The sequence below is a fragment of the Desmodus rotundus genome, chromosome 5 (genome assembly GCF_022682495.2).
Source record: "Desmodus rotundus isolate HL8 chromosome 5, HLdesRot8A.1, whole genome shotgun sequence".
Taxonomy (NCBI): domain Eukaryota; kingdom Metazoa; phylum Chordata; class Mammalia; order Chiroptera; family Phyllostomidae; genus Desmodus; species Desmodus rotundus.
Window position 1 is genome coordinate 65,483,594 of NC_071391.1, and position 27,455 is coordinate 65,511,048.

Consider the following 27,455-nt stretch of genomic DNA (forward strand, 5'->3'; position numbering starts at 1 on the left):
AGAATTTTCTGAATTTGTCTCTTGGCAAGCTGTGAAAGAACAAAGAATTTTAACATCTGTCTGGTTAAAAATTGCTCGAGTTCTGCCATCTTCACTTCAGTTTCATAAGACTTAAACTAGAAATTTAAGATTAAAGCTAAATACTCATCTCCTCCTAATGTTTTCAGCAATGTTAGAGTTGTATTATAGACTAGTAAAATAATAATAATACCACAACCTAACACTTGAGGGCTTTTTGTTTTTCATGTACTATGCTAAGTGCTTACATATATTAAATCATTGAATCTACATAATCATTCCCATTCTGTAAAGGAAGAAATTAAGCTACAGTGATATTAGGTAATTTTGCCCAGGTTTCCAGAACAAGGGAGTGGAGGAATCAAGATTCAAACCCAGGCAGCCTGGTCCCACAGCCAGCACTCCATACCACCCCACACCGCCTCACTGGAGAAACTGAGAAAGTTTCACTAGGTTAAGAGATAAGAATTGTTTGAGTTTAAGTAACGGATAGTGAAGAAATAAAGTCAGAGGATATTTAGGATATTACTTCACTAATTTATATTTGAGGGCCTACTGTATACCAATCACTATGCTGGAAACATAAAAACTATGGTCTCTACCCTGTTGTTCTCAGGCTAGGAAAGGACATGGAGAAAATAATACCTTGAACAGGAAGCAAAACTCAGGAACGTTTTGCTTTGCCTCTTAATTTTAAGATAGTGAAGACTTAGGCATGTTTATGTGATGAAGAAAAGGAGCCATTGTATGGGAGAATGAAGACCTGTCACAGACATTGACCTATCAACGTTCACAGTGGTAATTTTCAATAACGATCGTTCCCTTATGTTTAAAAATGTTTAACTTTTAACAATATAGATGAAAAACATACAAATCAGAGTACTAGAAATTTGGCATTTATGAGGTTAATATGACCATCATTGATCGCTAATTTCAGTTCGAAGCATATTTTAACTCTGAATTACCTATCCGCTGTGGACGTCCACATTGATTAAATTTCTACTTAGTATTTTTAGAAATAGTTCCAATGTAATACTATTTCCACTCCATCACTCATGTCTACTTTCTTATTATCTTTATTCCAACCAGTTCATAATTATTGAGATACTTCTTATCAAAGGTATTTTTCTAATGCAAAAAAATCTGACATAAAAACTGGATGGATTCATAAATTTATGATCTATCTAATTATTTATTGCCCATGTTCCAAAAGCATGATGTATAATGAATGCATTTAGTGATAAAAAGGGGGTTTTTATAACTTCAAATGAAGGATCTCTAGAGGCTACCTTGTTTTTCACATGAAGGGTGTAGTTTCAAACGAGGGCAGGGAAACCAGTAAGTATTGGCTTCTGTTTTTCTTGTACACCTTCCAGAAGTTTTTGACTTAAGACTCTGTGCACTGTAGTTCTTTCCACAGACAGCTGACTGATATTTGAAGAAGTTTTTATTTCTTCAAGAAAAATATGATATATCTTTCCCAAGCCTCGCTCTTGTTCGTAAATATATGTATTTTTATTTGTGGAAAAACTATACAAGCTAACTGTGTACATCAATCTACGGTAAGAATTTTAGCAATATTATTTTAGGTAGGAAAGCATGATTATATGGTTTTAAATATTTATATTAGATGTTTGAAAAGATTAATTATACTACCCAATATAATTTATGAAAAAAATAGTGTTTATTTAGAAATGCTGAAACTTTGCTTAAATGATGTTATTTTAAAATGTAGAAAACCATCAACTGAGGATTGACTCTATACATTTCTTGTGAAAATATTTTAAAGAAATTGCAGGCCTAGGTTAAAAACTAGCTAGCAACTTTCTGATTAATTTTGATAATGAACTATCTGGTAGGTAATTAAAAAATTCACTTCACTTGGAAAACTATTCTATAAACTTTCATATTTCAAATATAGTCTTGTGAGTGATTACCTAGGATATTAGAAACTTTTATTCAAAGCAATGTCAGAGTAATAGCTAATATGTTATATACAATGCTATGAGTGTATGGGGGTTTGTATTTAAATATTTACCACTCTATGGACACCAAATTCTGAGGTTCAAAAGTTAAGGAAGAATAAATTCTTGGAAAGCTAAAGAAATATTAATAACTCTCTAAAATACTAAATATTTAAGAATCTTATTTCAACCTGAAGAAATATACTTGTAACCTAGGTTTTTGAAATCATCTAGTATTATTATAAGAGTAGAAGAGAAAGAGCAAGAGTTAAAAAATAGATCTATCTAACAAAATATGTTTATCTTTTTGGGGTGGATATATTTTATAAATGATTAGTTTTTTACCTTTCTCTCAATATCCAGGTCAAAGGAGGACAAAGCTTGTTGTTATTTTTTAAAAATGAGTTATTTAAATCAATATGATTTCTATCAAAATATATTGTAACATTGATGGAACCATAGTACCAAGAATAGATACTGTTGGAATGACAGCTGTAGCTGGCTTTGTAAGATGACATCTGTTGTTGATTTTGCAAAGCAAAATTTCATGCTTTCTTTTCTGTTATAACTGATACCTTTCAAATTTATGAGTACTTTACTTTTAAATCTCTAAATTCTTTAGCTTATACAAAAGTGACAATTCTACTACATTTCTCCATCCTCCACCGCCGCCCCCCCCCCCCCCCTGCCCAACATGATTCCTAATAATTAGTGTCAGAAAGTCTATTTGGCAATGTTATACGTATCTCAGGGAAACTTCTTAGTCTGTGTTCAAGAAACTTCAAATTGCAAGCTTCCCAGAAGACAGATGGCTTAGCACTGTATCACACACACACAGATGTGCAAAAATTAAAGCCACACAGAGCCACAGTTATAGAAAACAGAGCTTAAATGCAGTTGGCCCTCTGCATCTGTGGGTTCTGTGTCCATAGATTCAACTAACTGTGGATAGAAAAATTTGGTGAAGGTAGGCCTATGATGGTTGCTCCTGTACTGAACAGGTACAGACCTTTTCCTAGTCACTGTTCTTCAAACAATATAGTATAACAAGTATTTACCCAGCATGTATATTGTATTAGGTATTACAAGTAATCTAGATATGATTTAAAGTACACATTAAGAAAGGCACAGATTATAAGTGAATACTGTGCCATTTTACATAAGGTACCTGAGCATCTGTGGGTTTGGATGTCTGCAGGGGTCCTGTGACCAATATCTGTGGATATCAAGGGCTGACTGTAAGGGCTTTTGGAATTTAAGAAGAAAAGAGGAAAGCAAAAGTATTGAACTAACATGGAATTATTATTCATAACCCAAATCTACCCATAGGGTTTATTTGTAGAAGTTTGAACTAACCAGTTCATTGTTTTGTTTTTTTCATGAATGATCATCCTTGTTATGTCATGAAATGTCATCTTTCTGTTTAGTCTTTTTATTCATTGTGTGTTAGGCCATATAACATACTTCATATATTTTTCTTATTTCTATTTTTTAACGTAAAGGATTCTACAGTAGTGAATATTGTAGAAGATGTATCTCACACAAAAGATGAAAGTAAAAGTAATGATACTGTTTATAAGGAAGATTGTGAGGAATCATGTGATATTAAAACTAAAATTGTACGAGAAGAAAAACATTTCATGTGTAGTAAGTATTACAAATAACCACAATTATAAAGGTATATGATTTTATTATTTCTAGGGTGGACACAGAAAAACTACATCTTACATCTTATTTGGGTGATTTTATATATATCCTGATCATGCTAGGCCAGAGGTTTTCTGTGTTTGACACATAGTATGGGCTTAGTAAATATTTGATAAATGAACAAATCCTTCTATGTAGCCCAGTGGCATCAAGAGACCAGAGAAAAAAGGGGCAAACCAGAGGGCGCTGATAGTAGTATTGTATCAATTTGCTCAGAGCTATTCCTTCTTCCATTTGAGACAATAGGAAATTTCATCTTAGTTTTGAGGGGGGAATTCATTAATACTGAATAATGGCTACAAGGTATAATACAAATTCACAACAATTTATGTAACAAAACATAAAATATGAAAAGTTGAAAATCTCAATTCTTGTTTAAAACTATTGAGTAACAATGCAGTAATTTTCATGGTCTATTACATGTGCATAGGGGTGGAATGGAAAAGGGGACTCAGAAGTGGGAGAGGTGGTAATTTGATCCAGTTCTTACAGGGCTATAGGTCACAAACTATAAAAAAAAATTGGCTTTAGTGTGCTTAGTTCTATGTATAATACAAGTGTCTCAGGCTTCTCAGACCAGGGTGTGGAGCTTTAAGTCTATTATGAAAAGAATAAACTAACAACTAAATAGTAACACACTCAGAGAATGGACTGACTGCTGTCAGAAGAGGAGTTGTGGGGCTGGGTGAAAAAGGTGAAGGAATTAAGCAAAAACAAAACAAAACAAAACAAAACAAAGCAACCCTCCCAGACAACAGCATGGTGACTACCAGAGGGAAACGGGTGAGGGGAGCTAGGAGAGGGTAAAAGAGACACAATGGTGATGGAGGGAGACTTGACTTGGGGTAGTGAACACAATATAATTTCCAGATGTAGAGTTGTGCACCTGAAACCTATATAATTTTATTAGCCAATGTCAATACAATAAATTCAATAAAAGCAAACAGAAAGTGTTCTTTCTAAAAAAAGATGTCTAAAATCATGAAGAATCTAGTAGAAACTAAGGGACAAAGTAAAAAAGAGAGATGAAGACTGGGTGAGGTAGATTTTAAAATATCAGGAATTATTAATGTGATTCTACTGCTTGAGTAAAAGGAACATAGAAATACAACAATTTTTAAAAGAATAATGTATGCAATAATGTGCGGTTCCTTGTGTGATAAAGGACATCATCAGGTCTCATAAATATGTGGTAGTCAATGTTTATTGCCTAATTTTGATGGGAGTATTGTAGAGAATGTCCTGATGTAAGAAATACACACTGAAATACTCAGGGACATCATGGCAGCAAGCTCTCAAATAATTTAGGAAAAAGTTCTTTGTACTCTTCTTGCAACTATTCTCTCAGTAAGATTGTTTTAAAATAAAATCATTTTTAAAAAGGAAAATACATAGTGAAAATTCAATCATTAACAAACCAACCCAAACATTTGACTATTTATGATGTGAGCACGTGTATGTGTGTTAGTAATTTGTTTACATAAAAATATGGCATAGTATAAAAACTAAAAAAAAAGGTTAATTTTAAAATTAAATAACATAATAGGGGATTATTCCTTTTTTCTTTTTTTAAAAAAAGATTTTTAATTATACAATTTTGAACTATTTTAAATCAGCTAAAACTGCACCAGACCCATCTGATGAATAAAAAGATTGTGAGTATGAATAATTGCCTTAGTATATATTTTTTACTTTTTTCTGTTGATGTCCGAATATGGTTGTCTCCATTTTTCCACTACCACTTTCCTCCATCCTACCCACGCCCACCTCCTATCCTTAATTCCACCCCCCTTGGCTCCATCCATGGGTCCCTCATACATCTTCATTTATGTCCCTTTCCCCCATATCCAACCCATGTCCATTACATCTGCTGACATGATTTTTGACAGCTGTATTCAGTACAAGTCAACACATGTGTGTGCCCTTGTTTGATCATTTTTTAAAATTCAACCAAAAGTTTCAGGCAGTCAGAGCCCAGGGGTTAGGTAGCTGCGCTGGTCTGAGAACCTTTTCCTGGCAGCTGGGCCAACAGACCACAGTCCCTCCTGGTGGTAATAGTCACCATTTCCCCAGGGTGGTGCCTCTACCCTCCACTGTGGTAGAGCTCCCAGAATCTTCAAAGGAGGTTGTATAACGGTCACACCGGTCATGCCAACATTGTCAATCTCTGCCAGGCCACAGGGCACTGATTCTTGGTTGTGAAGTTCTTAAGCCTAATTCTTACAATCATGGAGATGATTCGTAAGGGAGCCCAGAACAGGTAAGAAGAACTTCCTAGAGCCCTAGCTAGCACTTATCCATCCCCTGGCCCTTTTGGGGGACTAGACTTCTAAAATAAAATCTCTGGGTGTCAATTAGAGAGTGGCCAGATCTGAAATTCCTCACTCACTTAAGCAACAATTACTGTGTCTTATTCTCTTGAAGCCTACTGGGCATGGGGCATTAGCCAATGGTGCTCAAAACTTGCAGGTGAAGCCTGCACTTGTGTTTTGTTTGAGGATCATTTTTATGCCCCACTCCCAAAATGTGAATTTAAAATGATCCACATAAGCATGAACTCATGTTTTTCACCATCAGCCCAAGAAAATGCTTTACTTCATGAATAAGAAGCCCCTGTAAAAAAATTATTTATTTTTAGAGAGAGGGGAAGGGAAAGAGAAAGAGAGGGAGGGAAACATCAATGTGTGGTTGCCTCTCACATGCCTCCTATTGGGGACCTGGCCTGCAACCCAGGCATGTGCCCTGGGAATCAAACTGGTCACTCTTTGGTTCAAAGGCTGGTGCTCAATCCACTGAGCTACACCAGCCAGGGCCTTTTACTTTCTTATATAATAAGAATCAATGAGTCTTGGACTTCTTGCTTCTACACCTCTCATCTTACAAGGTGAGAATTGATATTCAAAATATTGTCTTTCACTTATATTAGATTAAATTATTTGGGGGTAATCTAAATTTTTAGGAAGCATAGTTTCATTAAGAAGTGTAAAAATGGTTGTGTTCTTGGTTAATCCTGAGTTATTAAAAAATATACTAGCTAGAATATGTAGTTTTGAGTATTTAGAGAAATTACTGTTTACATATTTATCCAAAATTGTGTGAAATTCATTATTTTCACTGTAATTGGTTTCTATAACAACTTCATATTTAGCAAACATTTTTTATTGTGATTTAAGGAAATTTGCAAAATTCTATCATTTCTTATACACGAAGTACCAAAAAACTACTAAGGAATATAATGGATGAGCAACAAGCTTCCTTGGATTACTTATCTAATCAGGTATGGATTTTGGGTATTGTGTTGTTATTGTATTTGCACAACAGTATACCCATATTTTGCTGTGTACACCCACATTTTTGTGCACATTATACATGAGATTATCATACCTATTGTTATACCCATGTATGTAATCCTTATACCCATGTATAATGTGTATCCTTATTTTCCCTCAGAAATTTGGGCAAAAAAGTGCACATTCTATATAGCAAAATATGGTAGTTAGCTAGAGGTACAATCATTTAATTGTTTAATGGGTTCATGTCCAAACATCTATTTAGGGTCCTATATGTTGGAGGCATCTCTAGTAAGCTTCAAGCAAACAGAAATTAATAAAGAAATGGACCTTTACTTAAGGGTTATACAGTCTAGAAGAGCAGAATAATATATCGAAAATGTTGCACATGCTGTTAGAAGACATAAAAGAGATATCCAAGATCCAGGATTCGAGGAAACTTTCTGGATGACAGTGCTCCTGAGCTGAGTCATGAAAGGTGAATAAATGTTTCAAAGGTCACAAAGGTTGAATAAGAAGGATAGGACATTGCATTCTGTGGAAATACTTGAGTTGGTGCAGGGATGGAGTGGAGGATAGAAGAAATACTGACTTAAAGAAATAGGAATTATTCTCATTTTACTGTTCATAGTTTTTGATCTTCTATTTCTGAGATAAGTCCCTTTAACATTTCATATAATAAGGGCTTGGTAATGATGAACTCTTATAACTTTACCTTTTCTGGGGAAACTGTAATAGCATAATCAATAAAATATACTTAAAAAAAGAAAAAAAAAAGAAATACGAATTAAATCATGCCATGATGTGGACTCCAGCCCACGGGATCTGCGTGTTGTGGCTACAATGAACAAATTCACACAGACTACAGAAATCTTGTGGAGAAAAAGGGATGGCATGGCTGCTGTGTAAGAGAGAGAGCGAGAGGGCCAGAGAGCCTGACCCCTGCTTGGACAGGCTTTTATTGCTTTTCTGGGCACATTACATCGAGGATGGTCCTCATTTACTATGCACAGGTTCACTGTAGGTGATTACCTTTTATAGATAACAAAGGAAAGAATGTTGCTAATTACTTCAAAGAGAAGGATGTTACAGATCAAGGGGAAAAGTGGTTGAACTTGTTACACTCCATACTTGGGAGGTTTAGCTCAGACTTTAGGAAGTTAAAGATACTCAGTAAACATTTGCTGCCTCAATTCAGGGTGAGGGAGTTTTAGCAAAAGCAAGTCTCATAGCAGCCTAGGTACAATGCAGGCCTGATTCCCCACGGGAGAACCTATCCGTGGGTGTGGGTCCTGTCTATTGGACCTTGCTCCCCACTGGCTTTTCCGAGTGGGGGCTGGGCTATATTTCCCACTCTTGGAATGGTTTCCTATAATGTCACACCAATGAGTTACCCAAATGTCTGAGCAGGGAAATGAAATGATCAGATTGGCAGCTGGTGTGAAGGATGACTTGAGGAAGAGCAGAGGAAGGGGGCAGGGACTTCGGATAGGAAACTACAACAATGCTTCAAGCAAGATATAAAGAATAGATTTGCAAGAGCTGTCAAGTGCAGAAATGGGCAGGTAAAAGCACGAGTAGGAGGTAAACAGTACTGAATTTAAAGGTTGCTATTTAGATATGCTTTTGCTGCTTTGTTAAAAGAGTGAAGGATTCAATGTAGAAAAATGGCCATTATATATGTTTCAGAGCTGTATTTCTAAGAGGCGTAGAGATATCAGTTATGTAGAATTCAGTTAATGGAGGTTTGTTCAAATATTAATTTACTTAAATGTATGCATGTATATTTAGGTTAATGAGCTCATGAATCGAGTCCTCCTTTTGACTACTGAAGTTTTTAGAAAACAGCTGGATCCTCTTCCTCACAGACCAGTTCAGTCACATGGTGAGAGCTTCAGTATTTCAGCCTTTTATTCTTGCCTGTTATTGCTTAAAAATTACCTGGATAGGTTGGGGCATTTAGAGGTTTTGTTTAAAAAATACAGCTCACTATGATCTAACAGATTGGCGGAATAATGCCTGCCATGAAGCAAATTTCAGCCCACACTGTGTACTTTCCTAAACTGGGAGACATTTGTCACCGTTTGAAAACCATGGCTGTATACAGACCTTCTGAATCTGTTGATAATAGCATAGTTTTATGTAATTGAATTCTGGGCTCCCCCTCACATTTTATTAATAATTAATCTTCAGTTAGAAGAAAAGAAAGTTTCAGAGTTCCTCCCACCTATAAAAAGTATTTTTTGACATGTTTAAAGTATTTCAAATTGGGACTTAAAATTTGAAAAGAAAAAGAAAGAAGACAGAAATAAACTGGAATTTAGTACTTTTTGAACTGAAATTCAGTATAGTGATTCCAAGAGGTGTGGGTTTCTACGAATAATGCCCACAAATCTTACAAATATAAATTAATACCAAAAAATTACAAGCTGCTAAATATTATTGAGGGCCTAGTAGTGTATGATCTCTCTTTTTCCTTCCAAAGGGAAGGGAATAAACAGTTACTGAGAATCTCCAATGTGTCAGGTATTAATATAGGCACTCACATGTTATTTTGTCATTATTTTATTGTATATCACTTATTTCCCATAACCACCCTAAGAGAGTAGTGTTACAAGGTGGAGTCTGATGTCAGGCTGCCTTCTTTAAATCCCTCATCTATTGTTTTCTTAATATCAGTACCCTCATCAGTAAACTGACAATAACTACTTCAAATATTTATTGTGAGGATTAAGTGAGTAAGTATATGAAAAACTCCTAAAATACTGCCTGATGCATAAGAAGGCAGTATAAGGGTTTGCTGTGATGGTAATTATTATCGGATGAGTAATATGCAGCCTAGAAAAATCTAAATAGTTGGTTCACACTTATTTGGATGGTGAAGTCAAAGCAGTATTCCAATCCAGATCAGTCTTTCATTGGGAACTTCTGTCATATCTTGGAGCATAAGTTTATTATAAGAATGTCTCAGTAATTCACAACAAAGGCAACAAATCAATGTCTCCTGTAAATGAAGGGAAAGGCAAACAATTTTATAGCTAATTTTTTGTAGATGACATCTTTTGAGTATTCACTGTGTGCTAGGCACTGTGCTAAGTCTTTTACATAAAGCCTTATGATATAAATCATCAGAATAACACTACAAAGTAGATATTATTATAATTATGGGATTACACATGAACAAAAGAGGTCGAGTAACAGCCAATGTTTTCAATTAGGAACTAGGACTCTAACCCGGGCTTCTGGCTCTGGAATCCTGGGCTTCCATGCGTTTGTTTTTCTGGGTAATTGACACTTGTAAGAGTTGAATTTATTTTATTACATTTATACAAGATAATACACAGTAAAGTATCTTAGAATAAGATGTAATATCCTTATCCACATTAATATCTTCACAATTCTCTGGCAACTGTAGAATGCTTTGGGGAGGGTGATTATAGGATGCTATAGTTCTATTGTCAACAGAGCAGGCTCTAGCTTCAAGCATAATTTCTTTTTGGTGGAGAAAGTGATTTTGCCCCTCTCGCCCTTTGCTGCTTATAATAGTGGCCGCAACACACCAGCGTTTCTGAAATTCTGAATAGAGTAGTCAGAGAGATGTCTATAGTAGTTAATCTACTTCACTCCTTCGGGTTTTCTCCTCCTCATACATATAGATCTCCTTTACACAGGATGCCCCCAAGATAAGCCTAAATTCCTGAAAGGGCATTATTTATTGGGCAAGAGACTGTATAATTATAAATATATAAAATAAATGTTAATCCCCAATGAAAGTTTTATACAGTATCGAATACTAATAACTAACAGTGATGTTATGTTTACTGCAGCATGCATTCTTTAATCCCAGTTTTTCCATGTATTTTCTTCTTAATTTTCCAGGAGTTAAAATCATTGAGTCATCAATGGAAACTGTAATAATTTCAGAGAGTACTGTTAATTCTCTACAGTAAAGTGATTATCTTAAATGTGCACTTGCAAATATAAATAACTAATTTCACTTTTCTAGGTTTAGACTGTACTGATATTAAAGATACTGTTGGCTCTATTACCAAAACACCAAGTGGTTTATATATAATCCATCCGGAAGGATCTAGCTACCCATTTGAGGTAAAATTTTCCCTTATTATATGAAATAGGATAAGCAACTTATCCTATTTGTATAACTTATTCAACCAACTTATTTAATATTAAACTTTAATTGTTTAATATTTATTTATTTTTCTTGAAAAAGTTTAAATAAATTAGTATAAGCTCCAGTTTCAAAATTTTGGTATTTTGGAATTCTTTGCCCAAACCACAAAATGCATAAAAGACCTAGAGAGTCTTTCCCTTTTCTACTTGAGTTTTCTTGCTTATACTTTTCAAAGTAAATCCTTTTGGTGCAAGATTTTGTATAATCTTTATAGTGGGCAGAACTGTGCAATACAAATACTTCCTTTAATTAGCTTCTGGATACTAGAAATTAATAGTGTGTTTGGCCTTGGAGCTTACTAAAAATACTTTTGATCTTCCTTCCTATATATGGTTATAATTTTTTGTATGACAAGTGATTTTGTAAGAAATTAATAATTTAAAAATCTATTAAGGTGAGACAGATTGAGAAGCTGCACCATTCTTAAACTGAATAAAATAAATGGCTAATGTCTATTCTTAGCAGTTCTATGCTAGGATTTCTAGAAGAAATTTCTACTAGAAATTATGCATTATAATATATATTATGTATATACTTTTTCTGGGTCCCTTTTTTAAGTTTAATGACACTGATATCATACCTTATTGATAATCTTTATTACACAATAAAGCAATTTTTCTCTAACTACCAGTTCCTCAGAGTTACTAACATTATTTTTTGACATCTGTTGACAAGATGTCAAAAAATTAGCAATTAGGTGGGAAATGATTTTTAAATTATTAAAATTACTTTACCTGCAGATTCAAATATGGGCCTGAAAAGATGTGAACAGGGAAGTCTTCTAATTTTTGAAGAGTGGGATGCATAATTACCTCATGTGGGAAAGCATTGCTCCCTGACTTCCTCCACCCTGTCTTTCTCTGGGCAGCGGGACATTTCTGATGGAGAGGGTTGCTCTGATTTCCTCTGTCACTTCTATGGGTTCCCTGCAGTGGTCCTCTTAGGGGCATTTTACACAGCACCCCAGATAGACCTACCAGTGCCTGCTGAGATGGGACACCGGTCATGCCTTTCTGTCTGAAAATTCCAGTCTAAACACAGTCCTTCCAGGCCTTTCGAGAAAAGAACAATCAAAGACCAGCACATGGGAATATTTAACACTTAAAAAAATGAATCAGCATTTTCAACTTGTAAAGAAATGCATCACTCTGCCACATCTTATCAGTACTGTTATTACTCAATTGAAAACTGGTTAGCATTAAGTAAGGAATAAGAGAATAACCTTAACATTCTACAAACACCTATATATTTAAAAATGACTGACATACAGACTATGTTCTAGTTAACTACAAGTTTTTTAATGATAAATAAAATTATTTCTAGAAATTAAAAATTCTGAATATATTAATGTCATAGAATTGCATTGATAGTGTCAGTGAAAGTATCTTCTCTTTCTCTAGGCTTAAGGGTGAAGCATGAGTTTTATATCAAAGAATCAAAGTCATAGTATGTTATTTTTGTCTTTCTGGGTCTATTTCAGGTAATGTGTGACATGGATTACAGAGGAGGTGGATGGACTGTGATACAGAAAAGGATTGATGGGATAATTGATTTTCAAAGGTTGTGGTGTGATTATCTGGATGGATTTGGCGACCTTTTAGGTCAAATTATATTTATTTCTCCTCTATCTTTTTTCCTTCTTTTTGGCATTACACTTACAGACTGTGTCTTTGTCAAATTGTTAGTAAAAATAGCAAATCCTTGTGAATATCAATAGATGACTAAATCACTCTCTTAATATGCCAAATGATTTTAAATGAGTAGATCTTCAGTTGGAATTTGGAAATCTTTAATTTTAGATACCTGTTGGAATGTGTTTGAGTGAAAACTCTAAATTGGGTGTTTATTAAAAGTATCTGCTATGCACACAGCAGAGTTCTGACAGATGATCAACAACTATTTGTTGAATGAAAAATTGAATGGGCATGGTTGTCATAAACTTTGAAGTTTTTCAGATATGTGTTGTGTCAACACAAGTAAATAATGAAGAATTTAGGTATGTGGCATACAAATTCAAACAATGTGAACTGGAAGTAGTGTTTTATAAAAATATCAATTAAGATAACTATGTTCAAAATTTGAAAGATGTAAACTTCAGGTCAATTGTAAAATTTGTTTACATTATTGCCACCCAACAGTGTAGCTTTTGCTGGTGTATAGAAATATCAGTATTTCTGAACACTGTAGATTTTACAATAGTTGGAATGTTTGCAAGTGATTTTGATCATTTTTATGCTATTTTAAATTACTATTGTTATAATTTAAATCTTTAGCATCCCATAATAATGTCACCCAAGCATTTAGCACTGAATGCTAGTGATTTTAGAAGGAACATGAAATATAATAAGATGTTATGCATAAGGCCAAATAGCTGTGTTTTCTCACTATTAACCTCCAAGTTTCCAGTGAGTACTTCTTCCTGAATTCCGGCTCTGGATTGTCATTTTCCTTACATTATGCTTATTTCTATGGGGAAATTATATGAGCTTGGACAAAAAGGTCTTCAAGCAGGTATCCTAAACATGAACAGACTGATTCGTACCTTTTATATATGTTTTTAAAAACTTGAAATTAAATAAAATATATTGTTAAATCTTAAATTGGGGGTTGTGGGAAAGGAGAAATATGGCAGGGACATTGAAAGTGGACAGCCATAGACTTTGAGACACTACACAGACCCTTAGGGACCCATGTTACAACTGTACTTCTGTATTACTTCCTGTACCCTCTTTTTTCCTGTACTTCTTCAGGATAATTTTCAGTTCTAAGTGGGTGTGTAGCTAAAACACCCCTATAAGCCCCGGAGAGGGAGTTAGTATCTTAGCTATAGTTTTAAGAGTTTGAATGTTGTAACACTGTCCCCCCAACTCTTTAAGGTTTATTTTGACTAGACCTTTACTTCCTCATTTCATGATTCAAGTAGAGAAATACATTTTAGAGCAGGAGTGTACACGCTTAGGTTATGTCATGGTGGGTGGCAGAAGTACAAAGCCATTAGCTAGAACTTACAAAAGGTATGAGCTCTGAATTAGGGGGCTTAATAATTCATCCTAGGTCTACAATTGTCTTAGAAATATTGACCCTAAACCTGGAGATACTCCATTATTACATTACATTTTCATTCATAGGTACAAATACATTATAAAAAGAAATATTTATTCACAAAGCATTATTCTCAAAGACAGAAAAAAATAATTTCAACTGAGCATTATCAAGAAATGTATTATAACAATGTGTTGGTTTGTAGGTTACACCTGTTATATTTACCAGTAGTCATCATTTCATTACCTGCCATAATATTTCAACTGGCTTTCTACTGACATGTTTTAAGGGAAAACTTGACTTTTTACTTAATTAATCTTTAAATAAATTTTTGAATTTATTTTGGAGAAATAAAAATGAAACAGTGTCTAGTTATCTCCAGTATAGAGAAGTAGAAGTGGGAAGATTTTTTTTTTTTTTTTTGCAAATTAGGCAAACACTGATAATTTGAGTGAGGACCATCAGTCCCTCCAATGATTTATGTGAGCCATTTCAGAGTTATGGAAATATTAAACAACACCAAAAACTCACTATAAAGGGTTATCCTTATTTGTATTAAAATACATTTTAAAAAGCTCTTTTTGTTTTTACAGGTGAATTTTGGCTAGGACTAAAAAAGATTTTTTATATAGTAAATCAGAAAAATACCAGTTTTATGCTGTATGCGGCATTAGAATCTGAAGATGACACATTGGCTTATGCATCATATGATAATTTTTGGCTAGAGGATGAAACAAGATTTTTTAAAATTCACTTAGGACGGTATTCAGGAAATGCTGGTAAGTTTTTTATTCCTAAAATTACCCAGAAGCTTTAAATGTAGCTGATGCAATACTAGGTGAAGATAAACGTAATGCATTTCTCTTGGTATGTGACTGATAACAGAAAAGAGTAGGAATAAGAAAACTGGCCAGTCTTGAGTCTGGAAACTGTGTTATGACTGTTCCAGCCCATCATGATTTGCCACATGTAATCTCAGTTGATTCTCTAGGTAAAGAGCCTGTGGGTTTGGCTTGGAGGGTATTATTTACATTTTCATGTTCAGAGAGCCTGGCATTTAGAAATCACAAAATGTGAGAGCTGATCTTCACTCTTCTTACTTCATAGGGGAAGAAACCTAAAAGATTAAGATTCCCAGCTCATCACATCTGAGCCAGGGCAAGAACACAGGGTGATAGTATAACTAGTTAAGAGCTTTTAAACTATACATTGGTGCACCTACTTATTTCCAAATAGACTAACTTGTTAGAACTTCAAAACACTTGATGTTAAATTTATATTTTGATGCTAATTTTTCAAATCTGAGATAAGAACTACTAAGTTCAACTCTGTAGTTGCTCATTATGGTACTTGTTTATTATGTATTTTTAGTGTCAGAAATCCAGAAATAAATTATATATATTGCTAAGTCTTTAAGGACCACAATATAGAGGGGTAGATAAATAAAACTGAAGATAGAATACTGATAAAGCTATGGGGGGGGGAAGAAGGAAGAAATTACTATTTTGTTTTACTACCCACTGAAAGAGAAAACAAGTTGAACAGAAGATGCTAAAGCAACTCTCCAAAGTAACACTGTGTTCTACTAAAAATAATATATAAAATGTAATACTGAAAATTAATTTTGTTGGAATAAAAGAGAAATAAATTTGGTGCATTAACTATCCTGTATGCTGAACTGAAATGCTTGCTTGAAGTAATGTGTTTTTCACAATGCTGTCTGATTTTCAGGTTCATTGTTCCTATACTTGGTTATTTAAAGAAAACACCAAGTTATATACATGTATTGAAAGGGAAAATGCTATTTATTTATGTTCAGTATACTAATCTCAAGATAGATCTAAATCCAATTTAAAGATGATTTGATTTTTATAGACATCTGGGTAAGAAAAACAGATAAATCAATATGTGTACCAATTCAGTTGTCACAGAAATCAGCAGATGAAAATAAATCATTTTGCTCATGAAAAAATAAAGGGAGAAAATGATTCCAATTGATCACATACAAAAAATCATCAAGGAAAGATTGTTTGAACAAGGGGTTAATATTAGATTCAACCTGGGAAGCTTTTGGGAGTCCTGCAGAATCTGAGTCAGTAACATGGACCCAGGTATTGGTATTCACCAATGGATATTTTGGCATCTTTATAGTTGACAACTACTATTGTGCACTTGGAGGAATAGAGAGGCTTCTGGCAAATGAATGCTAACAAAAAGAATGGCTTGAGTCAAAGTACAGAGGGAGGGAGATTATTGGATACGAAGAGTTGTCTGGTATGGTTGGAATCTATGACAACAGTGAGGGGGGTTAGCCTTGGGATATTAGGTGAAACTGAAATCTTTCAAATCTTGATACAGAGGAAAAATTTTAAAGAGTTACAGTATATAATTTTTAACACTTCATCTCTAAAAGTGTAACAAACTATCTGAATATGGAACATACTATATTAGGGAAGGTTTAGTGGGGTTTCTCCAAAGGATGATTAGGATTTAAATAGAGAATAAAATGTATAATGGTAAAAAAGTGTTTTCATGTCATAAATCTCAAATTTTGGCATACTCTATTTTTCCAATAAGGTTGTTAAGTAACTTTTCATTGTTGATCACAAAATATAATCAACATAAAGAGACATTTGTGAATAGAATGTAAAGATAGAAACATAGGTAAAACAAGGGACTTAAATGTGACCATGAATGTGGTAGATTTCAACTGGCTTTCTATTGACATGTGGGCTACAAATTTGGCTTTGAATTCAGAGCAAAAATTGAGATATGGAAGTTGAACGTTTGAACAAATTTTCCACAAAAAGCACTTACATCCCTGATTCTAAAACTCATGAGAAATGTCTCTGGGTTCTCTGAGGAAACAAAGTGCCATGTTGTGCCACATCCTTTAGCTATACTCTCACAGAAAATATGGTGGTGAGTTTTAATAGGTTCTTTTTTATAAATGGACAAGTGCATTATATTTTTGAAATAATTTCTTATAGAACCCAGAAAGGGACTGATTTGATGTATGAGGTCTGTCCAGAAAAACTCCAGCCATTGTTAATATAACAAAAATGGTTTGCACGACATTGATGTAACCTGGCAGCCAAGGAGAGTGGACTGGAATGCACATGTGTAGAAAATGATGACTTGACTGTACTAGTCAGTGGGGGCAGTAGATGCCATTGAGTGAGTATGTGTACTGTGTGGCCATCACATTTAAAATGACTGAGCAATTAGACAATGAGTTGCATCAAATTTTTCATTAAGCTTGAACATTCCTCCATGTAAACTATTCAGATGACTCAGAAGGCTGCAGCTATGGGCCACTGGTGACTGGCATCCTCATCATGACAATGAGCCTGCTCATGCATCACATCTTATGCAGTGTTTTGGCAAAATATCAAACCATGCATGTGACTCAGCCCTCTTAAAACCCATATTTGGCACCCTGCAACTTCTATTTTTTTCCCAAACTAAAATCACCTTTGAAAGAGAAGTAATTTCAGATCATTGATGAGATTCAGGAAAATATGACGAGGTAGCTGGTGGCGATTGGGAGAACTGTGTGAGATCCCAAGGTGCCTACTTTGAAGGGGACTGAGGTGTCATTGTCCTATGTACAATGTATCTTGTATCTTTTTCAATAAATGTGTCTATTTTTCATATTACATGGCTGGATACCCTTTGGACAGACTTCGTATGATCCTTCTGTTGGTTAGTTAGACTTAGTCTAGGGAAAGTATCTGTGGAGGGATCATTTAATTTAGGCAATGTTCCATAAGTGTTGTTTCTCGTCTGAATTTCTGAATGTATTGTGCTATGCAGGTGGTGAAAATATAGTCTTTCTGAAAATACTTGCAGTGTGGGCACTTTTTTTCCCTATGAAGAACAGAGACAGAAGCTCTGGGTATAGGTATAGGATAGGCCACCAGTGCTAATGAAGTTCTCCAACTCTTCAAAGACATATCTTAAGAGATGCCAAACAAAGCATAATGAAACAAATGTGGGCTTTGACTTCTTCAAAGATTTTACATAGCTTCACTTTTAATTCAAACTTATTAGCAAAGTTTACCTACAGTTGAAATCTAGGTGCAATGGGATTAATTAGAATCTTTTATTTATATAAATTTTACAAAACAAAATATGACTTCTACCCCTGCTACTTAGTTAACTGGTTTGTCTTGACCAAGATACTTAGTTTTTGAGATCATTGGCAATATCAGGGATATTGTATATACAATGTCCAATGTAAGCCCTTTAAAAATTGTATTCTTGAGGATCCAAGATTGTGGAGGAGTTAGTAGAAGCTACACTAACCTCCTCCCAGGATCAATCTGGAATTACAACTAAATTGTAGAGAAATTATCCTGAATAACCAACTGAACACTAGCTGGAGAGAAGCCCTATAACCATGGATGGATGGTGAAGCCACATCACCCCAGCATGACTGGTAGGGAGTGTAGAGATGTGAGAGGGCTGGCTGGTCTCCCATGGGCGACAGCTGAAGTTCCAGAGGGATATTTCAGGGGCTGTGAGTTTTCCCCTGAGAAGTGTGGGATCTAAACCCCAAGCTGAGTAACCCAGACTACAGCACCAGAGTCATAAAGGAACCCAGATAACATTCAGCTGTGAAAACCAGCAGGGTTTCTGTCTGCCAGGGAGAAACAGCTGGAGTCTCAGAGACCCTCTTAAAGGACTAACACAAAATTTCATTTGCAGTTACTTACGCTGGGCTCTGGCAGAAGGAGGGCAGAGTAGACTAGAGATGCTTGAGGAGAATCTGGGGTTCGTGGCTCTGGGGAGAGAACTGAAGGAACAGCTACCAGGATCCCTATGCTGAGTCATTCCCCATACTGCAGAGGTCGTCTTTCTCAGGCAGAGCACTCCTCTCCAAGTGGCATCAGCCTGCAGGAAAGCAATAGACCCAACTACAGAAATTACTCTGCCCTATACTGTGGAGCATAAGCTGAGCTGTTGATTACAACTTAAGGCTATATCATATATAGTTTTAAAAGTATGGCAGAAAATACAAAGGAGCCAAAATAAGAAGGCAAAGAAACAGACCCCAAATGAAAGAACAAGAGAATTCTCTAGCAGAACTAGATGAAAGGGAGGCAAGTGATTTATTAGAGAGAGAGGTTAGGGTAATGATTATAAGGATACTCAGCTGCATAAAAAAGACATAAAAACCATAAAAAAAGACCAGTCAGAAATAAAGAATGCTATATCTAAGATAAATAATTCACTGGAAGGAATAAACAGTAGGTTAGATGAAGCAGAGGGTCAAATCAGTATTTTGGAAGACAAGGTAGAAAAAAACACCGAGGAAGAGCAGCAAGAAGAAAACAGAATTTCCTCAGAAAACTAAAAATGGAACTGCCCTTTGACCCAGCAATTCCGCTGCTGGGATTATACCCTAAGAACACTGAAACACCAATCCAAAAGAACCTGTGCACCCCAATGTTCATAGCAGCACAATTTACAATAGCCAAGTACTGGAAGCAACCTAAGTGCCCATCAGCAAATGAGTGGATCCAAAAACTATGGTATATTTACACAATGGAATTCTACGCAGCAGAGAGAAAGAAGGAGCTTATACCCTTTGCAACAGCATGGATGGAACTGGAGAGCAATATGTTAAGTGAAATAAGCCAGATGGTGAGGGACAAATACCATATGATCTCACCTTTAACTGGAACATAATAAATAGAAGAAAAAAGGAAACAAAATATAACCAGAGACATTGAAGTTAAGAACAATCTAAGAATGGGCAGGGGAGAGTGGGGAGGGGACAGTGAGGAGAGGGGATTACAGGAACTACTATAAAGGACACATGGACAAAATCAAGGGGGAGGGTGGAAGTGGGGGAGGGAGGGGGGATCAGCTGGGGTGGGGAGGAGGGATGGGGAGAAAAGGCACACAATTGTAACTGAATAACAATACAAAATTAAAATTTTAAAAAACAAAATAAAATAAAATAAAAAATAAAAGTAAAAAAATAAAAGAAAACAGAATTTTAAAAAATGAGGAGAGCTTAAGAAGTATTTTGGACAGCATGAAGCATTATATCGGCATCCTGGCAACACCAGAAGGAGAAGAGAGTGAGTAAGGTATTGAGAACCTATTTGAAGAAATAATGACTGGAAACTTCCCTAATTTGGTGAAGGAAAAAGTCATACAAGTCCAGGAAGCTCAGAGAACCCCAAACATGTTGGACCCAAAGAGGCCTACACCAGACATATCATAATTAAAATTACAAGACTTAAATACAAGGAGGGAATCAAAAAGCAGCAAGAGAAATGCAGGTAGTTACCTACAAAGGAGTAATGGTTACACTGACACCTGATTATTCAGCAAAAACATTTCAGGCCAGAAGGGAACAGCATGAAATATTGAAGGAGATGAACAATGAGGACCTACAACCAAGGCTACTTCATCCAGCAAGGCTATAATTTTATTTATTTATTTATTTGTTTGTTTGTTTATTAACATTTTAAAAATTGTTGTTCAAGTACAGTTTTCTGCCTGTACTCCCTATACCTCCCCACCATCCCAGTCCTCCCCACCACCCTCCCTTGTTTCCACCCACCTTGTTATTGTGCATGTGTCCTTTATAATTGTTCCTACAAACCCTTCACACTTTCCCCCTATAATCTCCTCCCCCAGCCCTTCTGGTCACTGTCTTTGGTTATATTTTGCTTGCTTGTTCATTTTGTTGACTAGGTTCCTGTTAAAGGTGAGTTCATATGGTATTTGTCTTTCACTGCCTAGCTTATTTCACTTAGCATAATGTTCTCCAATTCCATTCATACTCTCGCCAAGGGTAGGAGCTGCTTCTTTCTTTCTGCTGCATAGAATTCCATTGTGTAAATGTACCATAGTTTTTTGATCCATTCATTTACTGATGGGCACTTAGGTTGCTTCCAGTACTTGGCTATTGTAAATTGTGCTGCTATGAACATTGGGGTACCTAGGTTCTTTTGGATTGATGTTTCAGGGTTCTGAGGATATAATCCCAGCAGTGGAATTGCTGGGTCAAAAGGCAGTTCCATTTTTAGTTTTCTGAGGAAATTCCATACTGTTTTCCATAATGGCTGCACCAGTCTGCATTCCCATCAACAATGCACTAGGGTTGCCTTTTCTCCACAACCTCTCCAACACCTGTTGTTTGTTGATTTGTTTATGATGACCATTCTCAGTGGTGTGAGGTGGTATCTCATTGTACTTTTAATTTGCAACTCTCTGATGGCTAGTGCTACTGAGCATCTATCTTTTCATATGTCTCTGGACCCTTTGTATGTCCTCCTTGGAGACGTGTCTGTTCAAGTCCTTTGCCCATTTTTTAATTAGGTTGCTTGTTTTCTTAGAGTGGAGTCGTGTGAGTTCTTTATATATTTTGGAGATCAAACCCTTGTCTGAGGTACTATTGGCAAATATGTTTTTCCATATAGTTGGTTCTCTTTTCATTTTAAAGCTGTTTTCTTTAGCTGTGCAGCTTTTTATTTTTATGAGATCCCATTGCTTATTCTTTCCTTTATGTCCCTTTCTAGGGGACATATTAGTAAAAATATTGCTGCATGAAATATCTGAGATTTTCCTGCCTATGTTCTTCTCTAGGACTTTACTGGTGTCATGACTTATATTTAAATCTTGTATACACCTTGAATTTATTATTGTGTATGGTGTAAGTTGGTGCTCGAGTTTCATTTTTTTGCATGTAGCCATCCAGCTCTTCCAACACCATTTGTTGAAGAGGCTATTTTTACTCCATTTTATGCTGCTTCCCTCTTTGTCACATATTAGTTGACCATAGAGACTTGGGTTTATTTCTGGGCTCTCTATTCTGCTCCATTGATCTATGTGTCTGTTCTTATGCCAGCACCAGGCTGTTTTGATTACGGTTGTCTTGTAATACAGTTTGATATCAGGTAGTGTGATCCCTCCTATTTTGCTCTTCTCGATCAAAATTGCTGCAGTTATTCGGGGTCATTTATGGTTCCATATAAATTTTTGAAATATTTGTTCTATATATGTGAAATATGCCATGGGTACTTTAATAGGGATTGCATTGAATCTACAAATTGCTTTGGGTAGTATGGGCATTTTGATGATGTTAATTCTTCCAATCCATGAACACAGTATATGTTTCCATTTGTTTGTGTTTTCCTTCATTTCTTTCTTCAGTGTTGTGTAGTTTTCTGAGTACAGGTCTTTTACCTCCTTGGTTAGGTTTATTCCTAGGTACTTTATTTTTCTTGTGACTATATCAAATGGGATTTTCCCCCTGATTTCTGCTTCTGATGTTTCATTATTGGTATACAAAAATGCCTTTGATTTCTAAATATTGACTTTGTAACCCACTGTTTTGCCAAATTCATCTATTAGGTTGAGCAGTTTTTTGGTGGAGTCTATAGGATTTTCCATGTACACTATCATGCCATCTGCAAACAATGACAGTTTTGTTTCCTCTTCCAATTTGGATGCCTTTTATTTCCTTTTCTTCTCTGATTGCTGTGGCTAGGACTTCCAATACTATGGTGAATAGAAGTGGTGAAAGTGGACAACCTTGTCTTGTTCCTGATCTTAGTGGGAAAGATTTTAGTTTTTGCCCATTGAGTATGATGTTGGCTGTGGGTCTCTCATATATGGCCTATATTATGTTGAGGAATGGTCCCTCTATTCCCACTTTGCTGAGTGTTTTATCATAAATGGGTGCTGTATCTTATTAAATGCTTTTTCCGCATCTATTGATATGATCATGTGATTTTTGTCTTTGCTTTTGTTTATGTGATGTATTATGTTTATTGATTTGTGAATATTGTACCATCCTTGCATCTCTGGGATGAATCCCATTTGGTCATGGTGTATGATCTTTTTAATATATTGCTGGATGCAGTTTGCCAATATTTTGTTGAGAACTTTAGCATCTGTGTTCACCAGTGATATTGGCCTGAAGTTTTCTTTCTTTGTTGTGTCTTTATCTGGTTTTGGGATTAGGATGATGCTGGCATCATAAAAAGAATTGGGGAGTCTTCCATGTTTTTGGATTTTTTTGGAATAGTCTGTGAAGGATAGGGATTAGCTCTTCCTTAAATGCTCTGTAGAATTCTCCTGTGAAACTATCCGGTCCAGGGCTTTTCTGTGTTGGGAGCTTTTTGATTACTGCTTCAATTTTGTCTGCTGGTGTTGGTCTGTCCAGGCTTTCTGCTTGTTTTTCATTGAATTTTGGAAGATTATATTTTTCTACAAATTTGTCCACTTCACCTAGGTTTTCAAATTTCTTGGTATGTAGTTCTTTGTAGTAATTTTTTACAATCCTTTTTATTTCTGTGGTATCAGTTGTAATCTCTCCTCTTTCATTTCTGATTGTGTTTATTTGGGTCTTCTCTCTTTTTTTCTTGATATGTCTGCTGCAAGGCTATAATTTAAAATCAAAAGTGAAATAAGGAGCTTCACAGATTAAAAAAAAGTCTAAAGGAATTTGTTAACAGCAAACCAGTACTGCAACAAATGTTAAAGGGCTTGCTTTAAGAAGAAGAAGGAGGGGGTGGGGCTGAGGAGAAGAAGAAGAAGAGGAGGAAGAAAAGAAAAAGATAAAGGAAAAAATATAGAGGAAGATAGTATAACAATAAAATGGCACTACATATGTATGTATTGATAATCACTTTAAATGTAAATGGCTTAAATATTCTGACCAAAAGACATAGGGTAGTGGAATGGATAAGAAAACAAAAGGATTTGCACAGCAAAGGAAACAATCAACAAAACTAATAGATGACCCACAGAATGGGAGAACATATTCACTGATCCATCTAATAACGGGTTAATATCCAAAATTTATAAAAGTACTTACAAAACTCAACACCAAAAAAACAAACTACCCAAGTAAAAAATGGGCAAAGGACCTGAATAACCATTTCTCCAAAGAGGAGACAAAGATGGCCAATAGACAAATGAAAAGATGCTAAATGTTACTAATCATCAAAGAAATGCAAATTAAAACCATGATGAAGTACCATCTCATAGCTGTCAGAATGGCTATCATCAATAAATCAATAAAAAACAAGGATGTGGAGAGAGGGAAACTCTTTTGCACAGTTGGTGGGAATGCAGATTGGTGCAGCCACTGTGGAAAACATTATAGAGATACCTCAAAAAATTAAAAATTTTTTGACCCAGTGATTGCACTTCTGGGAATATATCTGGAGGTATCCAAAACACTAATTTGAAAGAATATAAGCATCTATATGTTCATTGCAGCATTATTTACAATGGGCAAGATATGGAAGCAGCCCAAGCATCCATCAATAGATGAGTGGATCAAACAACTATGGGGCATTTACATAATGGAGTTCTAGTCAGCCGTAAAAAAGAAGGAAATTTTCTGACAATACAGATGGACATGGAGAGCATTATGCTAAGTGAAATGGGCCAGTCAGAGAAAGACAAATATCACATGATTTTACTCATATATGGAATCTAATGAACAAACTGAACTAACAAGCAAAACAGAGAGACTCATAGATGGAGAGCAGATGACAGCTAGTGGGGTGGGGGCTAAGGGGTGGAAGGATTGAACAAAAAAGAAAAAGGACTCATGGCCATGGACAACAGTATGGTGATTGCTGGGAGAGGGGGGTAAAAGGGGACTACATGGTAATAGGAAAAAATACAATGAAGATTAAATTTAAAAAATGCGTTCTTTTAATTATTATGCACTTAGTTCAAATATTATGTGGAAAGCTATGAAGAAAAGGCACATTTCAGTAGTGTACCTAATATTTTCTTGAGGGCATGGAGAATTTCATGTAAACTTGGTAGCCAATAAATAAAACCAAACAATTTTTAAGTTACAAATGTAAGATTTTAAAATGCAGATGTTTCACATTTATTCACATCTCTCTACCTAAAAGGCTACAAATGGTCACGATATGAAAACCTATTATGTGTAAATTATTTTCTTTTCCTAAATTAACAATCATCACATTACTCTTCACTGAAGAATGAATGGCAGGGCTATACATGATCATCTTTGGCCTATATTATCTGATTATATCTACACAGCCAAACTTCCCTTTTGGACTGTGATTTCATATCGAATGTCCACTTAAAGATCCCTAATATGTTGAAAAACTGAGCATCAGATTTTGGTATAGTTCAACCTGGAGAAGAGTTTATAATGTGACAGCTTGTAGAAAATAATTTAAATCTTATTTCTAGATGCAACGCTTTTGCATTATAGGCTGGTAAAATTACAAAAAGTTCCTTTAAATTTAGTCATTTACAAAATCTAACTTACCCAGGTGATGCATTCCGGGGCTACAGAAAAGAAGATAATCAAAATGCAATGCCTTTCAGCACAGCAGATGTTGATAATGATGGATGTCGTCCCTCATGTGTGGATAATGGTCAGGCGGTGAAGAGCTGCAGTCAACTCAATAACAACACTGGCTGGTGGTTCAGCCAATGTGGTCTAGCAAATCTGAATGGCATTCATCGCTTCCCCGGAAAATTGCTTGCAACTGGAATTCAGTGGGGCACATGGACCAAAAACAGTTTACCTGTCAAGATTAAATCTGTTTCAATGAAAATCAGAAGAACTTACCATCCATATATTAAGTAATTTCATTTTAAATTATAATGCATATTCCACAGTTATTTTTGATAATATATAAATGATTTTACAAAGTTCTCTTTTTACCGAGTTTTTCAAACATTTTTGGCAAAATTTAGCTACAGAGATCAACTAGGGGTTAAGAGTATAATTAGAAACCTTCGATTTTGGTATTAGAGTTTTAATTAAAAAACATGGCTCAATGTATGCTCTTATTACTAATGATATTAATAATATGTACTAAAATTTAAGTGAATTATAATTTGTCTTCTGGAGTAAATGTTTTTTTAGAAGGTTTTTTCCTTTTCTTTAAAGCATTCAACCATTGTAGATTGTTAGGAAAATTGAAGAGAACATTATACTTATTTGTATATTTATTCTAAATGGTATATAATCTTTAGATAATTTTGATTGAAGACAATTATAAGGAATAACTTTGTGCTGGTTAATATATAAACTTCACATGGTTTAAACACCTAACTACTGCCAGGTGATTCCACGATATTTTGCAGGTAATAAAATTTTGCTGCAAAAATAAAGTCCTTCTTATTTTCACGGTTTATTGTAATTAATGATTTTGTTCTTGTTTGTAACAAATTTACTGTTCATTTATATCCTGACCAGTTGCATTCTAAAACACATTTATGCCTGTCTCTTTTTAAGTCAATAGAAATGATACGAACTTTAAGTGAAGGAGAGTGGAAAGAGAGTGATGAGTGGTGGCTTTGGGAAGCTAGTCTCCTCCACTTTTTGCACTAAATTGGAAGGAGTTGGAATCCATGGGAAACCACAGCAGGGCACAGGCTGGGCCAAGTGTCAATTATTGATAAAAGTGAGGGAAAAAGGTTAGAATTAGTGTTGAACAGAAAAGGACTTTGTCTAGAGTTAGGATTATACAATGTACCAAGGAGAGTAGGAAGTAGCTGAAAAAATGAGGTGGGAAGAGGACTGAATTAAAAATATACATGAGGATATAGATATCAGAGTGAGGTCTGAGCCGGCATAGGGCTTACCTAGATCAGAAACAGAATCTGATCTGAGTTTAGGGGTGGGCAAAATGACATGGTCACCATTCAAAATTGCTTTCACTTTGATCTTCTCTCCAAGGAGTGAATAAATCATATACAGAATTTACATGAGATAAGGCTGCAGGAGCATGATCATGCTTCCCTGTGGCCTCCTGTCAACTCATAGAGGCACAGCTGAGGTTCAGGTTGGAGGAGCACAGCACTGTGGGTTCACTGCCTTTTATACCTACAGTGGTTTGAACACCAGAAGAATTTATCTACAAGTTAAGGAAATCATGCTACCTAGCGAGACGCATCTAAAGTGGATTCTGGACTTTGAACTTCTTGCTGAGCTTACACGGGGGCAATCTCCTTTACTGCACTGCAAGGCCAGAGACTTCACATTTTTAATTCCACCATAAAGACTATGGAGATAATAGAAACTTTGAAGGTAAAAGCAGAATGGAAATAAGTGCTGGGATGTTAAGGCAGAGAAAGAGCTAGAGAGCAGCATGAAATTTTAATTCTTTTAGTCTTGGTAGTGGGAAGATAAAATTTAGGTTGTGTTAAAGGGGTCACTGACACAACTGACTCAATGGCAGATATGACATAGGTTTTATTGAGAAAAAT

At 35.4% G+C, this 27,455-nt stretch overlaps 1 protein-coding gene across 1 annotated transcript; it reads left to right on the forward strand.

Moving 5' to 3' along the window:
• Positions 1-1,428: 1,428 nt before the first annotated feature.
• Positions 1,429-26,233, forward strand: ANGPTL5 (angiopoietin like 5). Its single transcript, XM_024574649.1, has 8 exons — positions 1,429-1,580; positions 3,485-3,629; positions 6,863-6,966; positions 8,771-8,864; positions 10,986-11,086; positions 12,652-12,772; positions 14,807-14,992; positions 25,508-26,233. Exons 1-8 carry the CDS (start codon positions 1,485-1,487, stop codon positions 25,825-25,827), a joined length of 1,167 nt encoding a protein of 388 aa, XP_024430417.1. The 5' UTR covers positions 1,429-1,484; the 3' UTR covers positions 25,828-26,233.
• The last annotated feature ends 1,222 nt before the right edge of the window (positions 26,234-27,455 follow it).